The sequence below is a fragment of the Felis catus genome, chromosome E1, assembly GCF_018350175.1.
Source record: "Felis catus isolate Fca126 chromosome E1, F.catus_Fca126_mat1.0, whole genome shotgun sequence".
In the NCBI taxonomy this organism is placed as follows: domain Eukaryota; kingdom Metazoa; phylum Chordata; class Mammalia; order Carnivora; family Felidae; genus Felis; species Felis catus.
Genome location: NC_058381.1, coordinates 49,616,444 through 49,638,137, shown reverse-complemented (window position 1 = coordinate 49,638,137; position 21,694 = coordinate 49,616,444). Strand labels below are relative to the sequence as shown.

The following is a 21,694-nucleotide window of genomic DNA, read 5'->3' as shown; positions in this document are numbered from 1 at the left end:
GTATCAAGCTAAATGGCCTTCGTGTCAACCGCGAACTCTGCCCGGTCACCAGAGAAGAGAGTGGCTGCCTTGTTTCCTGTCAAGATTGGGCTGAATGTCCAACAACAGCGAGATGGCAAAATAAATTTAAATAAATAAATGGCTTTAAATCTTTAAAAAAATTTTTAACGTTTTATTTACTTTTGAGAGACAGAGACAGAGAGAGAGACAGTGCACGAGTGGGGGAGGGGCAGAGAGAGAGGGAGATAGAATCCCAAGCAGGCTCCAGGCTCCGAGCTGTCAGCACAGAGACCAACGTGGGGCTCGAACTCAGGAACTACGAGAACATGACCTGAGCCCAAATCGGATGCTTGACCAACTGAGCCACCCAGGCGCCTCAATAGATTTAAATCTTTAAGGGGCACCTGAGTGGCTCAGTCGGTTAAGCATCCAGCTTTTGATTTTGGCTCAGGTCGTGAGCTCACAGTTGTGGGATCGAGCCCTGTGTTGGGCTCCCCACTGAGCCTGGAGCCTGCTTAGGATTCTCTCTCTCTCTCTCTCTCTCTCTCTCTCTCTCCTTCTCTTGCTCTCTCTCTCTCAAAAAAAAAAAAAAAACCAACCAAAACCAAAAAACCTTTAAATATAAGATTATATCCACATGAAGGACCATTGCGATTAAATCATTAAATTGCTGAAATAGCATTTTCAAAGGCCATTTGTTGACCTGGGAAAATGGTCTGACATAGAGCGTTATGTCATAAAAACCGATGGAAAACTCCACATACTCTGATCCAGATGATCAGAAATGCCCTCTCTGGGCCAAGTGCCCCCTAGGCAATGGGGGTATTTGAATTCTAAGCCAGGACAGCCCTCAAGGGGCTCGCGGTCTGGCGGAGGGACGAAGGACAGCTTTGCACCATGGGTGTGTACCATACAGCACGCCAGCACAGCGCGAAAGAGGCCGGGGTCTCGAGGCAGATCAGGGCCCGGGAGCACCTCTCCGTAGAAGTGATGTTCCAGCCAGGACTCGTCCCCTGGTGCAGCCTCCTCTCTGTCTTCCCCCTGCTTTATTTTGTTTATGGAACCATGTGGCGTTTTGTTGTTTTCTGTTCCATGCGCCGGAAGGGTCTGAACCGATACGTTAGGGGAAAGAGAGATGATGAGGGAGAGGAGGACAAGGCACGGGAGGGACGTGTGGCGTGTCACCAAGAAGTGTCCGTCAGCTGCCAGCCTGGCTTTGCTCTGGAACGCCCTTTCTGGGGATGTCGCCTCCTCGCGGAGCAGTCTTTGGGGGGTGCAAGGGTCCTTTCCTCACCCGAATTGTGAGGCATTTAGCAAATCGCCTCTTTGGCCAACGCCCAAGAGATGTTCTTGGGGCATCACCCACTGGGACTCACCGCAAGGGGACTGTCTCTGCGGGCTTCCCGCGTGTGGCAGTGGCCCTGGGCACATCTGCGCGTCTCCTTATCTGCCGGCCGCCCGCCCACTGCAGGGATGTCTTCGCCCTGTTTCCTGTGAGCTGGCGGTCAGCTCTGGGTTGTCTTCGTCGAGCACCCTCTTGTGCGCCAAAAACGGCATCAGCGGTGGTGACCGCCGTGGAGAACGGGCACTTGGTGCTACCTGACGAGTAAAGGAACGAATGAGCGGAGGCTGGGAGCCTTCCAAACCAGCAGAGGGAGAAAGGCAGTCCCCTGGGTGGGGGTGTGTGACTAATTGCCAAGGGGCTGCCTCGCCCACAAGACTGGAAGTGCCTTGAGATGCCATCTGGGGATGCACGCTGCCATCAGGTGTCACGCTGGCCAGGGGCTCTCTGGGCTGAGCGCAATGTCAGCCATGGGAAGTGCCTGATAAATATTTGTTGATGGAAGCCCACATGTGACAATTAGAGTAATGATGGCCGCTCCCTTCCCCTCTCTCTCTCCCCACCCACCTTCTACTTCATTCTTTTTTCTCTTCCTTGCCTAGTCCGTGTGCCCAGTATCTGCCCCCGTGGTAGCCCGCTGAGCTAAGCTGGCACATTTAGCAAGTGAAATAGAAGATGCCCAGTTCAACTGGAATTTCAGATAAACAGCAAATGATTTATGTCGCAAAATTTTTATGCTTATTGTATATTTACGTTAAAAACACGTGGAACGTATTTTTATGTAAATAACGAATCAGAATTCTTTGTTGTTTATCTGACATTCACACTTAACTGAGCACCATATATTTTATTGGGCAATCATGCCTCTGAGCTAAAAATGTGGCGAATCCCTTTGGGGTTGAATCTGATGGGGACAAAGTTCGGCAGGCTCTGGCGTCTGCATCAGTGTGGAAGGCCTGGTTAAGCACACGTATGGAGAATTTGATGGTTGCCTGCACCAAACTAACAGAGAAGGAAGTGAAAGACCCAACTTGTTGGCCAAGGAATTGGGAGAGACCAAGCAAGATTGGCTGGAGGGTTGGCTGCCTGATGGAGAAGGGAACTGGTAAAGACTGAGGCCCGTTTGGGGCCAGGCCTTTACATACATGATCCTAAAATGGGTCCAAGCCCTTGCTCAGTAATAGCTACTGTCTGGTGAGAGCTTCACATGTCATGTTGCTAAATCCTCAACAAGAACTTGACAGGTAGGAGAGATCATCTCCAGTTCTTGGGAGGGGTAGCAAGTGTAGAGAGGAGAAATAGTTTCCAAAATCTTCCTTACAGCTAGGAAGTGGCAGATCCAGGGTTGGAACCCAAATGTGCCTGACGGGAGCCTGGACTCTTCAAAGTACTGCACTGTAGGGTGGGGAAGGAGCACTCCCAGAGGAGTCAGAGTCCTATGGACAAATCCCAGTGAACTCTTACTGAGTTTGAGTTTTATCCCTCCCTCCCTCTCTCCCTCTCTCCATCCGCCTGTTCATCCATCCATCCATCCATCCATCCATCCATCCATCCATCCATATTGCCTTTCATCCATCCATCCATCCATCCATCCATCCATCCATCCATAAATCTATCCATCCATTCACCCCTCCCCGAAACATACACCTATCCACCCATCCATCCTATTGTGTTGGGTTCTGGGGATGCTGTGATAGTGGAACAAACCCATGAAGCTTAACAGCTCACCTAGAGCATCTTACGGTAGCTTGTAGCACCCTGTGGGGTAAGCCATAAGCCCTTCTTAGCTCAGTCTCATAACTGGCAGCTTGGTGAAGACCCAAAGTGAATCATAATAAAGTAGAGGCTTTTCCAGTGGTGGTTCTTATGTTGTTTTTATTCCATTCAGCCGGGAATGAACAATGTGCTGGACTATGGCCTGGACCGAGTGACGAATCCGAATGAAGTTCAGGTAAACCAGGTAGGTCTCTGCTGCATACCTTGGGCAGGGCCAAGGTCAGGTTCTTAGGCTGGGAAAGTGTCCGTATGTCTATTGCCTATTTTTGTCTGTTGGGGCAATGATATCTCCCCTTTAAGGCTACCAAGAGATATCTTATGATACCAGTGTTGGGAAGGGGGGAGGCCATGGGTCTTGCATGATGGGAGATGAGAGAATGTAGAGTGCAGGTCAGTGCAAATAGGATCTAGGTGGTTGGTCTTCAGACTTTTACGAGGCAGTTCCTTTGAAAATCTGATGAAAGTGGGGTGCCTGGGTGGCTCAGTCGGTTAAGCGTCTGACTTCGGCTCAGGTCATGATCTCACAGTTCGTGGGTTTGAGCCCTGCGTCGGGCTCTGTGCTGACAGCTCAGAGCCTGGAGCCTGCTTCAGATTCTGTGCCTCCCTTTCTCTCTGCCCCTCCCCGGCTCACACACACACACACACACACACACACTCTCTCTCTCTCTCTCTCTCTCTCTCAAATAAACATTAAAAAAAATTAAAGAAAATCTGATGAAAGTTATGAACCCATTCTGCCCAAAGATGCCCAGACAGACATTTTGCACACAACTTCAGCCAGGTCCCAGACCCCCTGGAGACTAGAGGCCCCAGGCTCAAAACCGTTGAATCAGCTTTGAATTTAAACCTAATCCATGTGGCCTAGAATGTCACTCTTTCTTTTGCATCTCAGTAGGGTGGGGGCCTTTGCAAAGATTCTCTTATGCTGTTAGTTTTGCAAGGACCCTTTTCCCAGATAGGCCACCATTTATGATGGATGGCCATTTTTCTATGACAATTATCTATCTATCTTTAAATTTCATTCATTCATTCATTCATTCATTCATTCATGAGAAAGAGAGAGAGAGAGAGAGAGAGAGAGAGAGAGAGAGAGAGAGAGAGACAGTGAGCATGAGCAGGGGAGGGGCAGAGAGAGAGGGAAATGGAATTCGAAGCAGGCTCCAGGCTGAGCTGTCAGCACAGAGCCCAACACGGGGCTTGAACCCACAAACTGTGAGATCGTGACCTGAGCCGAAGTCGGACGCTCAACCGACTGAGCCACCCAGGCGCCCTGGCCATTTTTTATTTAAAGAAACGCAGGGCATAAGCTGTTGAAAGAGCGAGCATGAAGCATGGCACTATCTTTGGGTCCAGATAATTCCTTGAGGGATTGCCTACGTGTTGTAGGATGTTGAGTAGCATCCCTGGGTTCCAGTAACTCCATGCGTTTCCCTGCCAGACTCCCAGTCCTGATAGTCACACGTGTCTTCAGACATTGTCCAGGGTGACCTGAGGGACAAGATGGCCCCGGTTGAGATCCATGGAGCCTGAAACCCACTTAAGCTCGTCTTAGACAGTTTCATTGCTCTCCTTCTAACGTCCTTGGGCAGCAAGGGGTTGTTTTAGCCTCGTATGTCACCTGTAAGCCTTGGTGGTGCCTAAAGTCTTGAGTTGGAAGGTGAGGGGAATGTTCCAGAAAGGAGGAAGAAGGGACCTGGAACTCAAGATGGCTGTGGGGACCACCAGTGCGTGAGACCGAGGTTTGAGTTGAGGGATGGGGTCCACATGGAGAGGGGGCATTGAGTTCCCAGAGGGCGGTGTCCCCTGGAGCATTGCTAGGTCCCTTGGTCAACAACTTAAAGTGACCCTTCCTTTGACACATATATGGCACTGTCAGCCTTCACGGCTTTTTCCACATTCCCCTCATCAGACGACAGATAATTGCTGAGGCCTAGTAGGCTGGGTTGCTATGGAAACAGAATTATCAAGGAAAATACTGAACTGAGGTGGAAGATGTGCCTTTTTTTTTCTTTTTTAAATGGATAACTGGCAGTTCTAGAAACCTCTGTGGTGTGGAGGAGGGGAGGGCATGGGTGGAAAGCGCATCACTGTTCTCTGACCCTGGGCTGTTGGGAATTGGCTCACCTGTGTGTGTGTGTGTGTGTGTGTGTGTGTGTGTGTGTGTGTCTGTGTGTGTCTGTGATGTGGGAGGCCTTTAATTCCAGCTCTGGGAGGACAGCAGAGGAGCTGAGGTCCTCTGTCCTCTGTGCTCCTTGGGGGTAACTTCAAGGAGCCTGGCCAGACCCCTCCTCGCTGAGGAAGCATCTTTCGGCTCACGGGCGGTCGGGCCAGGAGGAGAGCCTGCCTTCTGGCATTCACCACCCACTTCTAGCCAGACACTGGCAATACTCTCAGCTCAGAGTCAGAGAGCCAGACGGTGTGTGAGGCTGAGGGCTGTCTTCACCATGGGCATGTTTGACACGGGGGCTCTTTCACTTTGTTTTTCCTTCATCTTGTCTCTCTCTCTCTCTCTCTCTCTCTCTCTCCCACCAGCTCTCTTTGTCCTGTCTGCACTCTGGCTGCTCTGGAATATTCAGAAGAATAAAAAACCGTAATTCTCATGTGAGCGGGGCCTCTCCTGCTCAGCCAGCCTCGGCGTGTGTGAGGCCCGGCTGTGGCGGGGAATGGAGGCTGGCGCCATGTTGGATCTGTTGGCGACACTTCCCACCGTCTAACTGAACGTCCCCTGTTTTTCTGGGCTGATCTGCCCTGAGGGGAGAGGGTCACAAGAACGTGAAGTGTCTCCATGAGGCCTCGGGCTTTCAGATTTGTGTCTCATTTCAGAGAAGAGCTCTCGTTGCTGGTTTGAAGAGAGAGAGGCCATTTCTGAGACTTAGTGGATTCTAGAAAAGATACCTGTTTTCCTTAAATGGAGGCAAATAACCCAAAAGAAATGAACAGCATCAGGCACAAGAAAGAAAACTGTTAGGTTGGCAGGTGTCTAGGGCTCTGGGTGCCCCACCTCCTTAGGCTGGTGGCCTCTGATTGGTGTGGCTGCCCAGCCCTGGGGGGAACTGGTTGTGGGCCAAGGGCTGCACCCAGAGAGCGTGTCTTCTCTCGGTTCCCATGCCTTGTGGCACACTCGGCCCCCATCTTCCCTTTATTTCAGTGAGGAGACATCATGGCGGCCGGGCAGTAGCCAGGCCGTGAACAGTGGTGTGCCCGGGGCTGGCCCTTCCTCCCCTGACCCCGACAGGGTGATGATGGTCATGTCGTGATGAGGACCGGTGCGCCGTGCTGAAGAGAGCTTTGACATCAGGGTGAATCCCAGCCCTGCCTCTCCCTGGACATGTGATCTCGGATAAGCTTTTGAGCCACTCAGAGCCTCAGTTTCCTTACCTATAAAATGGGGGTAACAAGAGCCCCTTCCTCGGAGGATCACGTGAGATCACTTACGTGAAGTGTCTAGAATGGTATTTACCACGTAGAGGTCGCCGCACAGACAGTAGCTGTCATTATGGTAGCTGCCGCCATGCTGTGAGTGGACTAATCTATGGGTCCTCTAGACCCTAGACCCTGTTTTCGGGGGCTGTACTTAGCCAATTTCCTCTTCCACCCTTACACCGTCTTCTGTTTCTACCGGTGGGAAGGGGAGGCCTCTCTTGTCTAGGCCACTGAACAGCACTGTTCACACTGGCGTGCACACCAGTCTTGGGGTGAAAGACAGAAATGTGGCTCCATAGGGTTAAATACTCTGCGCTTCAGAGCCCTCAGCCTGGAGCCCTCAGTGAGAGAAAGCCCCCATTTGCTCCCACCGACTGGGGACAAACGACTTTCTTCTCATGGCCAGTGCCGGCTGGAAGGGACTGCTCCGGTGGCCGATGTTGGCGGACAGCTCCCAGTGGGCCAGGCACCCTTAAAGTTCTTCATGCTTTCTTTGGACAAGGGGCCCCGCGTGTGCATTTTGCACCCGACCCTGCAAATTGTGTAATCTTGCCTGGTCAGGAAGTCCGAGGCAGGGCAGGTGGTAACCTGGGATTCTTGTCTCCTTGGCCGGTAGCCGCCTCCCATCTCTAGTCTCGTCTGCTCTGCATTAACTGCGTCAGTCCCCAGACTTCCTGGTTGCTGACTTTTGACCCTCTCCCTGCTCTTAATGCCTGTGTTCCCCGATTCCTCACGGTTGTCCCCATCTTGTATTTCACCCTGTGGCTTGCCAGACCCTCGCCTCTGTTTCTTCGTGTGTTCCTGCCTGGCTGCCTGATCCCAGGGTCCCTGCCGGCCCCTCCTCCTCCCTTTTCACCTCCCCGTCTGCAGCGGCCCCAGGGTCTCTTCAGGGCATGGCCTGATAATTGTCTGCAGCCAAAACCCGGGTTTTGAGGCCAGCAAGCCGGCCACAGAGCTGTGTAAACAGGCTATAGATGTGTCCCTATTTGGGTAGCTCCACAGGAGAAAAATAACAAGTTAGAATTCCAAGAATGCATAACATTTGAAGATTCCTTAGGCAGAGTATCTTCCTGTAGGCAAATGTGTCACTCGGATGGGGAATAAAGAAGTGACTTCCCACCAGGAGGGCCAACTGTTGAGAAAGCATGGGGTTTGTGCATGAATTACAGGGAGAAAAAAATGTTTATGTCTTATGTTGCCAGGAAGTGGTTTTCTTTGAATGGCTTAGAAATGTGTGTGTGTGTGTGTGTGTGTGTGTGTGTGTGTGTGTGTGTATTTTTAATAACTTCATTTTAATGTTAAAAACATTTTTTAATGTTTTATTTATTTTTGAGAGAGAGAGAGAGAGAGAGAGAGAGAGACAGAGTGTGAGTGGGGGAGAGGCAGAGAGAGAGGGAGACACAGAATCTGAAGCAGGCTCCAGGCTCCGAGCTGTCAGCACTGAGCCCAGAGCAGGGCTCGAACTGACAGACTGAGAGATCATGACCTGAGCTGAAGTCAGACGCTTGACCGACTGAGCCACCCCCGTGCCCCTTTAATGTTTTTTTTTTTTTTAAATGGCCTTTGGCTAAGTAATAATGATATTGACCAGTTTATGAGATTTAGCAAATAAAAATACAGGGTGTTCAGCTGAATCTGAATTTCAGATAAACAACAGATAGCTTCTTTAGCATAAGTATGTCCCAGGTATTGATGGGCACCCGGTCCTTTACCTTGTGATTGGGGTAACCCCATACCATGCCTGCTGTCAGCAGTAGTGTGTGAACCCCAGTCAGGAGCCCCTGGATGTTGAGCCTCTCCTATATGCCAGTCACCTGTGTGTATTATCTCATTTAATCCCCCCCCCCCTTTTAATCCCCTTTTACAAGGGAGGAAAGAGGCTTTGAAGTGCTAAATAACTCATGCGAAGTCCTATGGCCAATAAGTGACAGAACCTGTAATTGGACCTGGGCCTGATCTGAAAGTCCATACCATTTTCTAAGACTTACCCCTCTCCCCGAAACCTCTCTCTGTCTGTTGGAAAAGTTCAGAACCCTCTCCTGTACCATCCCAATGTAGACAGACCCTTAGCAGGACAGGGGTACTCTTATATCCATCAAGAGGAAGCTGTTATTTATTTTGAGAGAAAGAGAGAGAGAGAGTGGGACAGCGGCAGAGAGAGAAAGGGAGAGAGAATCCCAAGCACGCTCCGCACGGTCCGTGCAAAGCCCGACGGGGGGCTCGATCTCATGAACCACCAGATCGTGACCTGAGCTGAAGTCAGATGCTTAACCGACTGCCACCCAGGCGCCCCCAGAAAGCTATTTTTAAAGCTAGAAATAACCAGTAAAATCCATGTGAGAAACCCAAGGTAGAGGTGGAGAAGCCCCAGGTTTTGTGCTATTCCCAGAGGGTAGTCCTGGAAAGCAGAAAACAGCAGACTGAACCACCAAGGCAGGAGCCCTAATGGGGTAATTAAAACCAAATAAAGTGAATTCAAATATGAAATATTTTTAACACACCGAAGACTGAGAAAATGGGCTCAGATTGAGAGTGTGTGTGAAAAGGATTGACTTGCAGGGACGGCTCCTCGGGGAGCCGGGAGAACGGAGAACGTCGGGCGGACTGAGAATCCGGCTCATTGAGTTTTTGTTGCTGTGTGCTCAGGAGACCCGTGCTTGCAGGGACTTTGACCTTGGGCCTGGGGCACTTTGCAGGAGGCCGTTTATGACGCTGGCTGTTGAACACAGGCCTCGTATGATCGCGATCCTTACTGTCATTAGTGGTTTTCTCCCCTTGCGCTTTCATGGGCATATAACGTATATGAATTTAAGGTGTACGATGCGATGCTTAGAAACAGGTATGAATTGCAAAACTGTGACCCCCATGAGGTTACTTGATACCTCCGTGCCTTCACATAAGTATGGTTTTTTTGAGTGTGTGGTGATAACATTTAGGATCTACTCTCTTTGGCATCGTAGAAGTATAGACTGCAGTATTGTTAATTATAGTCCCCGTGCTGTGTGTTAGCTCCCCAGAGTTTATTTATCTTGTAGCTGGGAGTTGGTTTTACTGTCATTAGTGTTGATTAAAGAGTGTTTCCTGTCTTTCTGTTTCATCTTGTGATGGGGGCTTTAGCTCTCTTTTTGTTTGGTTTTAACTTAAATGGCCGGGCAGAGTCATTCCATTGTGTAGCACCTGTCGCTTGAAGGCAAAGAAGGAACTGGTGAAGAGAGTAGGCTATCTATTTTCTGGTTCTCCAAGATCACTCCTCAGCTTTGCAAAGGGAAGAGCTAGGTTTGAATCCCGGCTCAACCAATTACCGACCAGGAGATATTGAGACAGTTGCCCTGTAGCATCTCATAGCCTCGGTTTCCTCAGCTGAAACTCAGAATGATGGAACCTGCCTCCCTTAAACTTTGTAAGGGATCAGGAAGATGTAAATTGCCTTGCATGAATTGCTACTTGGTTGCTATTATGCCAACATCCACCTTCCCCTTTGAACACAGGGCGTCGGTAGACCAGTAGCTGTTATTCTTAGTCTACTTTAGCACACTTCTAACAAGAGATTCTGATTGTATCATGTTTGGATGCCAAGCCACTCTGACCCCAGGGTCCTTTTCTACCTGAAATGAGAGTCTTCTAAAACAATGCCTTCTGTTAGGAGACAATGGGAATAGATAATAGGTGTGGTTACCAAAATAGGGACCATTTGGGGAGTGTCTCAAACATGTTAGGTGGAAAAATACTGTATTCTAATTTAAGCTTAGAATACATCTCCATTTTTCTGGGCCGCCAAGAACATGGAAGCCATCATTTTTCTGATTGTTTTTTTTTTTAAGTTTATTTATTTGGAGAGAGAGAAAGACTCAGGGGAGGGACAGAGAGAGAGAGAGGGAGAGAGAGAGAATCCCAATCAGGCCCTGTGCCGTCAGCAGAGCCCAACTCGGGGCTCATTCTCACAAACCCTGAGATCATGACCTGAGCCAAGATCAAGAGTTGGATGTTCAACAGACTGAACCACCCAGGCATCCGTGTCTGATGTTTTTGTGAACATCTACCATGCACCAGAAATTATGTTAGAGGCAGACATGGTCCCCCTGCTCTTAATGGTGCCTGGCGGGTGATACATATGTGAAATAGAATCGCACAAATAAATATTTAATTACAGTTGTGGTAAGTGCTATGAAGGAAGAAGTCAGGGTGCATGTGAGTCCAAAATGGAGAGACCTACCTTTAATTTTCTGAGATAACTCTCCTTACTCCCCCACCCAGGAAAAAGGATGTCCTGGGAAAGCTCATTACATAAAAGCAATCTAATGAAGCAGAATGGAACCCAGCATGGATTAGAAAGGAGAGACAAGGATGTGACATTCCAGATTAGACCTGCCTTCATTCCTTGTCAATGGGCTCCTGGGCCAGTACTTATTTTGCTAACTGGCTAGTGGAAATAGTGTCCTCCTTGGACTTCTGATTCTGTTTCCAGTGAAGATCTGGTTGTGTTAAGTTGCTTGGATGATAGCAGCGAGAAATTAAGATGATCAATTTAAAGTATGGGTGTCAGCACCAAGCAGCCCCTGGACACAACCAAATCTCAAAAAACTGAGACTGGAATCATCAACTGTGCCCAGCTCCCAGGGGTTGCAGCGAGCAGAAAAGTGATACTAAGGAAGCATGTCAGATTGTAGAGCATTTCAGTAGGAGACAGATCTGAATGGTAACAGTTTCCAGGAGCTTCTAAGACTCTATACACGGAGTCCCTTTTGGGAGCCAGGCTCTCTCTGCTCCATCTCAAAAAATCCAGAGAGAGGATGCCCTGCTCACCCCAGGCATGAGCTTGCTTTGGCAGCTTCAATGAGAGGATGGGGCCCGACATGATCTTCCACGTTACAGCTCAACTCTGGGACTCACCTTCCTTGGATGCTGGTCTCAGGTTTTTTTGTTACGTACTTTATGTTTGGCCATGTGGCTTGTTTCTTTTCCAATTTGTATCGGTCAAGTTGTTATGAATACCTGAGGAGTGGAGGTCACCATTCATTCAGAGCAGTCTCCTGTGAGAAAAGAAATAAACATTCAAGCCGCATACTTGCTTCACCGTCTTTGCGTCGCATTCTATTTAAGATGGCCGTGTAGGCACTATGGTAGATTGGGTCGAATCCCTGAACTTAGTCTTGAATTCATCTTGGCTTTTGGGAGAACGGTGTACAGTTATAGTAGTATATCGGGCACCTGCATGGCTCAGTCGGTTGGGTATCTGGCTCTTGCCTTTAGCTCAGGTCATGATCTCAGAGTTTGTGGGTTCGAGCCCCATGTTGGGCTTTTGTGCCGATAGTGTGGAGCCTGCTTGGGACTCTCTCTCTCCCTCTCTCTCTCTGCCCCCCACCCCACCTCAAAATAAATAAACTTAAAAAAGAAAGTTATGGTAGTAAATCATACCTGTTCCCTCACCAAAGCCTTAGTTGAATGAATTCTCCAGTGGTTGTATAGAATAGGGTGGAGGTGTCAGTGATGGGGAAATTCTATCTTTTAAGGAAGGAGAGGTGAAACAATTTTCTCATGGGCAAGGATTTTTATTTTTCAAATGGGCGTTTGAACTATAATGACTTACTGGCAGCTGTTTAATGGTTTTTGCCTCTTTGTTTTACAGAAACAAACAATCACTGCTGTCAGAAAAGAGGTAATTAGTTTCCCAGTCCCGGGGAAGTTTGGTTTTTAAATCCTCTCACAAATTGTATGTACTTTGGCTTTATGTTCTGCCCTCAGTAATGAAATGAAAAACCATGTGTAATGTTCAAACAGTTGTCTCCAAAGTAATGGGCAGCACAGAATGACAAAGATTCTTTTGTAAGATCTACATGGATTGGTGCTGACGCTTGGGATAGGAGACACCCTCAGAAGGCACAGATCTGAGGGACCTGGGAGTGAATGCCACAGTGTCTGCCTCCCCACCCCGGCCCCTGCTCCTACAGTTAGGGGGACATTCAGGATATGAACAGGCACACTACCTATTTTGGCAAATTTCATGACCAGGGCACAAGACAGAGCCCTGGGAAGCGTTGGCTGTTGGGGTTAGACCTGCTCTGTCAGCCAGGAGCACCTGAGGGAAAAGCCAAGCATCTGTCCCCATGTCTCGATTTAATGTTCCTTAGAACTTTTTGCTTTTTCAATTGGTGCCTTTTCCCAGACTGATACATGATGGGCTGCAGAGGCCCCTAGTTTGGAGCTTGGGGTCACCTGTCTACTGTGAGCCTGTGTCCTGTTAGTACCAAGGTGGGTGGCTTGAGGGGATGGAATCGGGGGCTGTGACAGATAAATGGCTCCTGGTTCTGGAGGCCACATGGAAGTGCCAGTGTTAGTGACACTCAAGGTGGGGAAGTTGGACGTCTTCTAACCACTGTGTCTTTTTCAGATCATGTATTACCAACAGGCCTTAATGAGGTCCACGGTGAAGTCTTCGGTGTCCCTTGGAGGGTATGTCCCTAATTAGTTGGTCTTGCTGAGGTTTGAACAAGAGGTGGGCAAGAGGAGAACTTTCCACTTTCAGGCAAACTTGAGCAGTCATGGGTTGACATAAGAGCCTAAGGAACTCTGAGGGACAAAACCAGTCCCTTGAGGATTAAGTTCCTGGTTCCTCAGTCTGTGTAAGTGTCCAGGTCTCATCTTGGGTTAGGCAAGATCAGGGATGGGGGTTTTTATACAAGTCTCGTCTTTCTTGGGATCCACTAAAGTGAGGATTGAGAAGGAGGGAAGAGTTGAAAGTTCATGAACTGTTCCTTGGGGCTCCATAGTGGCCTGTGTTCCTATCATTATTCACTCGAACTTATTAGAGATACTTGAGTTATGTTTACTGATTCAACGCACTATCAAATGTCCATTGTTAATCTTCGATTTAAAATCCAATGATGATAAATTGGAAATTTACATTTTATTTATTGAACATTCAGGGTACCTTGATCCAGTCCCTCATAGGATATTATTTGGGAGACACAAAAGGGTTTAGTGCCCCCCAAGTGTAAGCACTTGTCCTTTTAAGATGTGGAATTCATTATAGGCCCACCTTGCTAACTCTAAGATTTTCCTGCACACATGAAAATGGACTTGGCTTACTTCTGGGGGGCGGGGGCACAGTGTGACTAATCATTTATTTTGGCCGTGTAAGATTTCAGTAACGGTACTATTCAAGATGGAAGGCGTTGTGTTTTGTCCAGTGCCTTCCTTCCAGTACTGTTAGGGGTTAGTCTCTTCGAAAAATCGTCAAATATCTTTTTTACCCCTTCCCCAATCCCTAGTTTGCAAACATACCACCTGCCTGATAAAATGTGCCCTGACCTCACCCACATTTTCCAATGACTTCTGACTACAGCTCCGTCACAGATGGGAGTGGGCCCCTATACTCAGTGGACATTCACCTTGGGTTATAATGATCATCTCTGTTTCATGACAAAGTAAAAACCATCTCCTCCGATGTTCTGGAGACCCGATCGAATGAAACCAAGCAGAAAGAACATTGAAGGAGACTCGAAGGCTGTTGGATACTTTAACCCCCACTTTCTAATTTTTATTTGTTTTAGTGCCTCGTTACCGTTGTACGATGTCATTTGTGTTTGGACCTGTGACGTAGTTTTCTTTTTTCTTCCCTTGAGTGGCTCCACTGTAGGGGTCTTGCTGAGAAATAGGAGGGTCTGGGGAGAAATGAAAGCAAGGGGCTCGAGTTCGGCACAGAACTCTACACCTCATGCTCGGGTGTATCTCTAGGGCATGGATTCCGTTCTATCAAAATCTCATGGCTGGGGGCAGACTTCACGGCAGGTGTCTCATGTACACCGTGGATACAATTCCCCGCCTAAGGGGTAGAGGCACAGCAGGCTTTTCCAGATTGCCCGAACACCGGGAAATGTGCTAAGAAGGTCTAACTCACATAGAAGGAATTAGTTCTTGCTCACATTTGCAAAATTAGGCTTCACACCTCAGTGAGCCCACAGATTTTGGAGGATGAATGCATTATCCTGATAAAGGATAGAACCTGACGTGGCAGCAGAATCTCAGAGAGACCACGGCTGCCTCATGCTTCCAAGCAGGTGCCGAGACGCTGGTTCGAACACGGGCACACGGCGTCGGCTTTGAATTTTGAAAACGCATGATCAAAGAGCCTTTATTTTAATGAAATAGGTACAGGAGAGAGACTGCAAAGGGATTGGATGGGGAGACAGTGTTTCATCTCCCAAGTAGAGCCGGGACCAGATCCCGTCGAATACCTGCCGTTCCCGAGGGCTATTAGAGCGTTTTTCTAAGAAGACAGTAATAAGTATGTAACTAAATCGATCAAGAGGAAGGAGGGCAGGCTGGTCAATCAACCTGAGTATTGATTTTGTCTCTTGGGTGTTGAACTTCTAGGAAATCCTTTTCCGTTTGCTTTTCAGGATCGTCAAATACAGCGAGCAATTTCTGTCCAATGATGCCATCATGTCAGGCTGCCTCCCTAGCAATCCTTGGATAACGGATGACACCCAGTTCTGGGACTTGAATGCCAAATTGTATGTATTTGATACATTGGTGGTTTTTTTTTTTTTTAAATAGGTTTTCGAGTTACAATTCACATGCCATACAATTCACCCAATTAAAGCGTGCAGTTCGGTGGTTTCTACTGTATTCCTAGAGTCGTGCAACCGTCGCCACAGTTAATTTTAAAACATTTTCATCACCCAAATAAGAACCCTTCCCCCCCTACCCCTCCCGCCCTAGGCAACCACAAAAGTATCTTCTGTCTCAGTGCAGATGCCCGCTTTGGACATTTCGTGTGAATGGAATCATATAACATGTGGTCTTTTTTTGCGTGATTAGCTTTTTTTCTACTGAGCATAATGCTTTCAGGTTTTATCTGTATTGTATAGTGTATAATACATCCTTATTTATGGATGAATATCATCCATCCAGGGATGATAGTCACTGGAAAGACACACACTTTTTTATCCATTCATCGGTTGATGGACATTGGGTTATTTTGGTCTTTCAGCTATTGTGAGTAATGCTGCTGTGAACATGCACGTACAGGGTTTTGTGTGGACGTATGTTTTCATTTCTCTTGGGTATGTACCTAGGAGTAGAATGGCCGGGTCAAATGATAACTCTATATTAACAAGATACTGTTTTTGAAAAGAAAACGACCATCTCTATGGCTTTGCCTTTTCGACGTCTAATTAGAGAACAAGTTCCTGGAGGGCGGGGCCCGGCACCTGCCTTGGCAATCGTACCACTCACTCCGTGGCTCTGTTTGTGAGTTTTGAGCAGTTGTCGCTGCTGATTGTGCCTACGCGAGCCTGTTGTTTGCCAGAGGGACAAAGGCAGAAATGCAGGAGAGCATCGGCCAATGAAGGAAGAAGAGAAGGTGTAACGGTCACGTCAGAGGGAGAGGTAGAGGAAGAGGGGAGGAAGGAAGGGGCTGTAGGAGTGGATGAGGCAGGTGGGGTGATGGGGAAGATAGACAGCATCAGGTGCGTACCACAGTTTAGGTCACCACCGAGGCCATTGCCACGTAAGGCACGAGGAACATTCAGGTAGCACAGATCCAGCCAGGGAAGCAGACATAGCTGGGAAATCCTTCCACCTCCTCCTCCTGGCCCTGCTGTGGGGGCCTGATGGGTTAAGGGGGGCACTCATCTGGAGTTCGGGGTGACTTGTTTACCAATATCAACCGCAGGCCCGAAGACTCTAGAACCGCCTTCCGGAGAGGCTTCCCTCCTACTCTGGGGGCTCTAGTTTGTAGGGTGGTTTTCCGGAGCCTCCGCCCGTCAATGGTGCCCGTTGAAAACAGGAAGCCTTGTTCTGAATGGTCTAGATCAGAAAGCCGTATTAAAATCACCTTGGGAGGCTTGACAACCAAAAGGTAAACAAAGCCCGATGTCCAGCCCTTACCCCCCGCAGCCTCTTAATTGGCCGGGGCTACCCTTGTATCCTCACCGGTGGTTTTGAAAAGCTCCCACTCGTTTTCATGAACAGCCGGGATTCGTGATACTGGTCTAGAGCAGTGTGGCTCCCAGTGTGGTCCCGAGACCCGCAGCTGCAACACTAGCGGGGAGCTGGTTAGAAATGCGAACTCTTGGGCTGGGTTCGTGGACTTGGAAGCCTTTGTTTCCAAGGGGCTGTGCCGGGTTCTGGAGAATTTCATAAGGAATGGGAAGAAAAGCCAACCCTTTTCCTGATTTTCTGGAATGTGAGGCCTCAGCCAGCTGCGCTCAGATGTCCCACCTGGGAGCTGGGAGACCCTTCCAAACACGGAGGGGGCGTGGGACTTGCATGTTGGAGGATGCTTTGGGAGAGGGCCCATCGGTGACCACAGGGTCTACCTGGGGCTCGGGGCCTGAGGGCAGGTAAAGGAGGAACCACAGACTCCCTCCCACCAGATGCCGGTGGTGAAGGGGCGTGGGGAGGGGTGGCAGTGACCACAGCTCGCGTCACCAGTGCTGCTCTGGAAATCCTTCCTCTCTGGTCTGGTGTGGCAGCCTGACCGGCCCTCTGCTGGCCAGTCTCCACAAGCCTTGGAGGGCGCATCCGTGTTCCTTTGCCGGACTGTAAGGCTGTTGAATGTGGGCGTCCTTCTTGCCTCTGGGCCACCCGCTCTCCATAAGAGCCCCAGGGGACTTGTCCGAGGCTGCATTTTCCTAGCGAGGGATCACTTGTATGTTCGTGCAGGGATTGAGGGGGGAGGATCGGGTTGAGCCCTGGGCCGAGGGACTCGTGAACTTAGGGGGGGCTAAAGCCCCTCTCCCCCAGCCGGGCCACCCCCTGGCACGGCCCCTGTCTTGCATTGTGTCTGGTGCATTTACGGATCATCATCTTTGCAGGGTGGAAATCCCAACCAAGATGCGGGTGGAGCGATGGGCTTTCAACTTCAGTGAACTGATCCGAGACCCCAAGGGCCGACAGAGCTTCCAGTACTTTCTCAAGAAAGAATTCAGTGGTGGGTCTTTTGATTTCTTTCACACATTTTTTGTTTTACAATTTTTTTACTTTCGGCAACACACCTGTTAGAACTGTCTGGCAAAGCTTTCGAGGCTGTCTCGGTAGGTGTCTTCACGGCTGTGCGCCCGCGTGCTCTTCAACAGGCTCTTCTTGGACGTGTCCTTTCCATCCCTTCCAAGGGGCTCCCTAGTGGGGGGTAGGGATGAGGGGTGTTGAATCTGCTAATGAAATCTGTCCGCCTTAGCATTACTCTTCTCCAGAGGCTCCTTTTGTTTTGTTTTGTTTTTGGCTTGGGGTGGGTTCTCTGCAGGTCTGAAAACCCCCCAGGTGATTCTAATACATGGCTGAGCTCTAGAACCAGCTCAGCTCCTGCCCTACTTCCTTCAGGGCCTTGGGAGTGTGCCGATTTTAGTGGGACGGGCGGGGCCCCGTTTTCTACTCCTGGTGTCTCAGAGACACACACTCTGGCTGTCCCCGCATGGTGGTAGGGAGGCACTGGTGACTTTTTCAAACACACTGCCCCGAGAAACACCTGGGAAAACGAAAGGCCAGATTAAAACCGGTTTCATCAGGCCAGACATTCAATTGGCTTCACCAGCTTTGGCTGAGACGTGTGCTTTTATGGGATTCGTCATCTGCTTACTGAGTCCCCCCCAGCCCTGCAAAGCATCCCATTTGAAACTCGCTTCTCAGCTGCTGGCTCCCAGGACCCATTTGTCCAGGGGGTTGCTCCTGAACTAATCCCAGGGGACAGGCCATTAGCCTCTTTGACCGCCTGATGCAGCGCATCACATTATAATGTGGATCCCTGACAATCCTCTCTAATCAAGCCTAATTGCCATGATGACGGTAAAACCCAGAACAGACGATGGGAAAGGCAAGTGCCCTTAGCTGGGGCCCCTGGAGCAACCGGAGAATAAGAGGATAGGCTGCCATCTAGTGGCAAAACGACAAACCACACCCCCGGGCTGATCCCGTCCATTACTTAGTGACAGTGAGATCATGCTGAAAAGACTTCCCTGTTAATTCTGATGGGGTACGTGGGTGGCTCAGTCAGTGAAGCATCCCTCCTGATTTCAGATCAGGTCATGATATCACTCTCACAGCTCGTGGGTTCGACCCCCGTAGGGCTCTCTCTACCCGCCCCCCCCCACCCCGCAAACTAAAGAAATGTAAAAAAAAAAAAAAAAACAACACAAACTTCGGTGATTCCTCATGAGATTCCCAAGGCTTCAGATATAAACAGGGAAGATGAATCATCGGTTTGCTTATTTAATTAAAATTAAAAAAAAATTGAGATAGACTTCACATACCATAAATACACAGACCGTGTAATTCACATGCCATAATCCTTTCAAAGTGTACAAAGCAGTGATTTTTAGTACATTCACAAAGTCGCACAACCATCAACACTATAGAATTATAGAACGTTTTCGCCACCTCCAAAACAAACCCCTTACTCGTTAAAAGTCGAGCCCTATTCCTCTCTCCTCCTCTGCCCCCCACTACTTTCTCCTCCACCCCCGCCCCCCCTCCCCCAGTCCTAGGCGACCACTCATTTATTTTCTATCTTCATGGGTCTGCCTGTTCTGGACATTTCCTATGAATGGAATTATACACTGTGTGGCTTTTTGTCTTTCACGCAGCAAAGCGTTTTCAGGGTTCATCTCTGCTATGGCATTGGGCAGTGGTTCAGTTCTTTTCGTGACCAAATAATACTCCACGGTGTGGATATACCGCATTTTGTCTATCCACTCATCATTTGGTGGCCCTTGGGGTGGTTAAGACTTTTTGGCTATCGCGAATGATGCTGCTCTGCACATTCATGTACACATTTTCGTGTGCTCGTTTAGTGTTTTATGGCCGTAAAATATTCATGACGTGAAATGTATCATTTTAATCATCTTTACAGGTACAATTTGGTTCAGTATCTCCAACGCTGCCATTCCACCGTCTCCACCGTCCGACTCCAGAACTTTTTTACCTTCCCCAACTGAAACTCTGTCCCCGTTAAACACTAACTCCCCAGTCTCCCTTCCCCCAGCTCCCAGCGACCGCCATTTTCCTTTCTGTCTCTGTGAATGTGACTGTTTTAGGTACCTCGTATAAGTAGAATCATATATTTTTTTTTGTCCATTTGAACTGGCTTATTTCAAGGTGCATCCCTGTTGTAGCCCATGTTAGAATTTTATTCCTTGTGAAGGCTGAATCAGGCACCTGGGTGGCTCAGTCAGTTGAGCATCTGACTTCAGCTCAGGTCATGATCTCAGGTTGGTGGGTCTGAGCCCCACGTGGGGCTCTCTGCTTTCAGTGCAGATCTCGCTTCAGCTCCTCTGTTTCCCTCTCTCTCCGTCCATCTCCCATTCACACACTCTCTCTCAAAACTCAATAAACATTAAACAAAAGAGGCTTAAGGCGGAATCATATCCCATTGTAGGTATAGACCACGTTCTGGGTATCCGTTCACCTGCTGGTGGACAATTTTGTTTCGCACCTTTGGCTGTTGTGAATAACTGCTCATTTAACCTAAAGCAATCAGCTATCTTGTGCCCTGGGTGAGGTGGTCTGCCTTGCACCTGATGTGAAACCGATGGCTGTCCCTTAAAAGCATCGCTGGCCTGTTTATTCGTGCCTGTGATCTCAGTCCTCAGAACACCCTGAAGTTCATGCCGAAGAGGAGGGACCTGTATAGGGTTATGGGACAGACGTCAACTAGCTTAGGATTGTGCAGCTTTTTCCATTCCGAAGCACCTGGGAGCTTTCCAGAAAATGCTATGAAAGGAGACGAGGGGGAGTTCTTGTCTATTTCCCCACACCACGGTGTGCTGTGATTTACAAGCACGTGCGTGCGCGTGCACACACACAGGCACTTGCTGTCCCCCTGGTGTGATCATCTTTATTTTCTCAGGCAAAAATGACCACCTGGGACGATGGCGCCAGAGTATTCACCTTCCTTGTGGGTGCCGTGGAGACGGATTAGAGAGTTTTACGTTGAAAGGAAGGGAAGGCTCGGGAGGAGACTGGCTTTTCCTTCTGGAGTCTGTCTGGCTCGGGCGACCCTCTGTTATGTCTCCCTCTGGCCAGGCCTTCCCTGAGAGTGAGTCAGTCGGCTTCGCTGCCTGTGTAGCCTCTCTGGAAGCACCTTTGGCTGGAGGGGCTATCAAAGGGGGGGGGGCGGGGCTATACACGCCAAGGAGGCAGAAGTCACATGCAGTCACTGAACATGAGCAAAGCAAACGGGGACCTTTATGGAGAAAGCCTGTCGTGTAGCAGTAGATGTTCACAAGCCTAATCAGATGCCGGCTTGCTCGAGAAGTGTTTGCTACAGCTAAATTCCAGACAGGCAAGCCTGGGACAGTCCTAGCTTTGTCTAGCCTCACAGGGTGCCCTGGTTTGTTCTGCAGAGGGAAGGAAGATGTTCACTGGGCTGGGGACCGAATCCACCCCAGCTGACCCATCTCCTTTCTTTCTTCTTTTCTTCGCCCGCCTTGGTTCCTGCTTGGCTTTCATCTGCGTGGACCCCTCCTCCTCGTGCAGGGGAGAATCTGGGATTCTGGGAAGCCTGTGAAGATCTGAAGTACGGAGATCAGTCCAAGGTCAAGGAGAAAGCGGAGGAGATTTACAAGTGAGGACCAGCCAGATTGTTGGGAGAGCTGCCCGGGGGGTCTCTGCTGGCCACCCCCTTGTGTTTGAGGTTGAGATCGAATGGGAGGGACCGCATTCCTGGTGTGGGCCTTAGTCACTGCACCTGCCGTGCTGTGGATAGCTATGTCCTCGCTAAGGCTTGGGGCTCCCTCGGAAGAAAGTCTGGGAAGGCGCATGATGTCACCGCCCTGCACCAAGGGGGATGTGCTCAGGAGTTAAAGCAGGCTGCCCCGAGTTATAGTGCAAAGTGCTTTGTCTTTGACCAAACCCCCCCTTAGATGTCCCGAGAGGGGTGTGCGCGCGTGCGTGTTTGAGAGGAGAGAGACAACAGGTGGTGTGGGAAAACTTCCTCTGCCCAGTCATCTTGCAGAAGTCAGGACCACGAAGAGAGGGAGATCCCCCAAGCCTCTGGGACCGTGCACCCCGCTTGGGTGTACAAATGTGCATATATCTCTAATCTTGCACCTAAGGGCTGTAGGTCCCACTTGCTCGTTCTAGCAGTGAGTCTGTTCTGCTCCAGCCCTGCCTTTCCCCTAAGCCACCCTCTGTGTTACCCAGGAAGCAGGGGTT

General features: G+C 49.4%; 1 protein-coding gene across 2 annotated transcripts in view; it reads left to right on the top strand.

Moving 5' to 3' along the window:
* Positions 1 to 21,694, top strand: part of RGS9 (regulator of G protein signaling 9) — a 73,185-nt gene that overhangs the window by 31,461 nt on the left and 20,030 nt on the right. The window contains exons 9-14 of one of the 2 annotated variants that reach the window (XM_019818137.3): positions 3,231 to 3,302; positions 12,168 to 12,197; positions 12,930 to 12,991; positions 14,941 to 15,054; positions 17,362 to 17,477; positions 21,017 to 21,104. In XM_019818137.3, coding sequence (XP_019673696.1) covers positions 3,231 to 3,302; positions 12,168 to 12,197; positions 12,930 to 12,991; positions 14,941 to 15,054; positions 17,362 to 17,477; positions 21,017 to 21,104 — 482 coding nt within the window. The remainder of the gene's footprint in view (positions 1 to 3,230; positions 3,303 to 12,167; positions 12,198 to 12,929; positions 12,992 to 14,940; positions 15,055 to 17,361; positions 17,478 to 21,016; positions 21,105 to 21,694) is intronic. The other variant, XM_003997097.4, reaches the window with a different exon arrangement.